Raw genomic sequence first — 2,995 nt, forward strand, 5'->3', positions numbered from 1 at the left:
GTGGCGTCTATAGTAGCATGGCCAGCGTCACTGAACGCTTCCATCATTTTAATGTAGTCAACTGCGTGTGACGTACAGCTTTATTGCGTATCCCTCTTGATGACCCTGTTGGAGTCATGTTCAACCGTGTCATCAGGAGGGATCAGTCAATCGTGAAGAAAAATGGACTACTTCAAAATGGAGATTGCCTCAACGGCGGCTGCAAGTGGGTTCACAGACGCCATATTTCGCAACAATATAGGGATGCTTTCTCTATCATTCTCTATGTTGCATACAAAACAGTGGACAGGCAGGGGAGGCGGGGCCGCCCTAGATTCTGGCGCCGATTCGGAGCTATATGGACGAGCTGATTGGTTTAACCAATTTCAGCGCATTCCGTTTTCATTGGCTTATAAATGTCATCTATTGTTTTTGTCGGCCAATGATTCGCTGTCTTGTATTTGATGGTTTTCCTCGCCAGAAACCCTTCCCTACACTACGGAGTCCCCCCATTGCCCCACCCTCCCTTGCCTCACCCTCCCTTGCCCCCTGTGATACCAACAGCGATTGCATTCGGACAGCATGTTGGATGGAAAAGGCTGCTCAGGCAAATATTTAGCTAGAGAAAAAATGAATTGGTCATTACGTGTGCGAAATATTATTTAGGCTATTCCGGTTTACAAAGACGGCATTCTAATGCAAGAGAAAGTATTGATGGTGTAATAGCTACAGTGGATGGATATTGTTAGCTTGAATGGTTGGCTAGCTAGCTAAACATCGGGACTACTAAATCAACATTGCATTGTAGCCGATCGGATATTTCCACGTTCCATAATGTAATGTCAAGTGGATTGCAACGTTACATTGATGTCGATGTGTCATTGATTGAACTGAACGAGAGAGGGAATGTATCCGGATACAACCACAGAGACGAGTAGAGGAATTTGAATCGACATAATCCATCTGCAGCAGGGGCATCGGGACGGATGATGATGATGGCTTCGTGGCGATGGACAGCAGCTCTCATCTGTTTACAGTGGGGTGAGTCGTTTCTCAGAGCGCTCTCTAAACCCAGCTACTAGGCCTACCTGCTAATGTTTCCTACAACGTGTGCCATCTGTCAGTTGGGCTATTGTATGGTGAGGTAACATTTTGTCCCAACGCAGCCTGGCATATGGTCTGATTAATGTTCCTATTATTGCATGCGTTGGATATCAGTAGAGATCTGTGGTTGTCATCTGACATATAGAGTTTTTTTGTTGTAATTTTCTACAACTCGTTTTAAACCCTTTCGAAATGTATTAGTGGTCGGTGAATTTACAGCCCCGTCTCCTATTGCACTAGTCTCTCTCTCTCTCTCTCTCTCTCTCTCTCTCTCTCTCTCTCTCTCTCTCTCTCAATTCAATTCAATTCAATTCAAGGGCTTTATTGGCATGGGAAACATGTGTTAACATTGCCAAAGCAAGTGAGGTAGACAACATACAAAGTGAATATATAAAGTGAAAAACATCAAAAATTAACAGTAAACATTACACATACAGAAGTTTCAAAACAGTAAAGACATTACAAATGTCATATTATATATATATACAGTGTTTTAACAATGTACAAATGGTTGGTTAAAGGACACAAGATAAAATAAATAAGCATAAATATGGGTTGTATTTACAATGGTGTTTGTTCTTCACTGGTTGCCCTTTTCTCGTGGCAACAGGTCACAAATCTTGCTGCTGTGATGGCACACTGTGGAATTTCACCCAGTAGATATGGGAGTTTTTCAAAATTGGATTTGTTTTCAAATTCTTTGTGGATCTGTGTAATCTGAGGGAAATATGTCTCTCTAATATGGTCATACATTGGGCAGGAGGTTAGGAAGTGCAGCTCAGTTTCCACCTCATTTTGTGGGCAGTGAGCACATAGCCTGTCTTCTCTTGAGAGCCATGTCTGCCTACGGCGGCCTTTCTCAATAGCAAGGCTATGCTCGCTGAGTCTGTACATAGTCAAGGCTTTCCTTAATTTTGGGTCAGTCACAGTGGTCAGGTATTCCGCCGCTGTGTACTCTCTGTGTAGGGCCAAATAGCATTCTAGTTTGCTCAGTTTTTTTTGTTAATTCTTTCCAATGTGTTAATCGCTTCCTTTTAGGTGGTTGTAGAATTTAACAGCTCTTTTCTGGATTTTGATAGTGGGTATCGGCCTAATTCTGCTCTGCATGCATTATTTGGTGTTCTACGTTGTGTTCTCTCTCTCTCTCTCTCACTCTCTCTCTGTCTCTGTGTCTCTCTCTCTCTCTCTCTCTCTCTCTCTCTCTCTCTCTGTCTCTGTGTGTCTCTCTCTCTCTCTCTCTCTCTCTCTCTCTCTCTGTCTCTGTCTGTGTCTCTCTCTCTCTCTTTGTCTCTCTCTCTCTTTGTCTCTCTCTCTCTTTGTCTCTCTCTCTCTCTTTGTCTCTCTCTCTCTCTGTCTCTCTCTCTGTCTCTCTCTCTCTGTCTGTCTTCTCTGTCTCTCTCTCTCTCTGTCTCTCTCTCTCTCTCTCTCTCTCTCTCGTCTCTCTCTGTCTCTCTCTCTCTGTCTCTCTCTCTCTGTCTCTCTCTCTCTCTCTCTCTGTCTCTCTGTCTCTCTCTCTCTCTCTCTCTCTGTCTCTCTCTCTCTCTCTCTCTCTCTCCTCTCTCTCTCTCTCTCTCTCTCTCTGTCTCTCTCTCTCTCTCTCTGTCTCTCTCTCTCTCTCTCTCTCTGTCTCTCTCTCTCTCTGTCTCTCTCTCTCTCTCTCTCTTTGTCTCTCTCTCTCTCTCTCTCTCTCTCTCTCTGTCTCTCTCTCTCTCTCTGTCTCTCTGTCTCTCTCTCTGTCTCTCTCTCTGTCTCTCTCTCTCTGTCTGTCTGTCTCTCTCTCTCTCTGTCTGTCTCTCTCTCTCTCTCTCTCTCTCTCTCTCTCTCTCTCTCTCTCTGTCTCTGTCTCTCTCTCTCTGTCTCAGCATGGGAATTTAATCTACACATGAAAACATGAGTTGAGAAAGTTCTCACA

At 44.2% G+C, this 2,995-nt stretch overlaps 1 protein-coding gene across 1 annotated transcript in view; it reads left to right on the forward strand.

The window, feature by feature from the left end:
• Positions 1-451: 451 nt before the first annotated feature.
• Positions 452-2,995, forward strand: part of igsf8 (immunoglobulin superfamily, member 8) — a gene marked incomplete in the record, with an annotated part of 6,892 nt that continues 4,348 nt past the window's right edge. The window contains 1 exon segment of the mRNA XM_031824614.1: positions 452-1,020. Within this exon segment, the coding sequence (XP_031680474.1) occupies positions 966-1,020 (55 nt within the window).

The sequence above is a fragment of the Oncorhynchus kisutch genome, linkage group LG1 (genome assembly GCF_002021735.2).
Source record: "Oncorhynchus kisutch isolate 150728-3 linkage group LG1, Okis_V2, whole genome shotgun sequence".
NCBI lineage: Eukaryota > Metazoa > Chordata > Actinopteri > Salmoniformes > Salmonidae > Oncorhynchus > Oncorhynchus kisutch.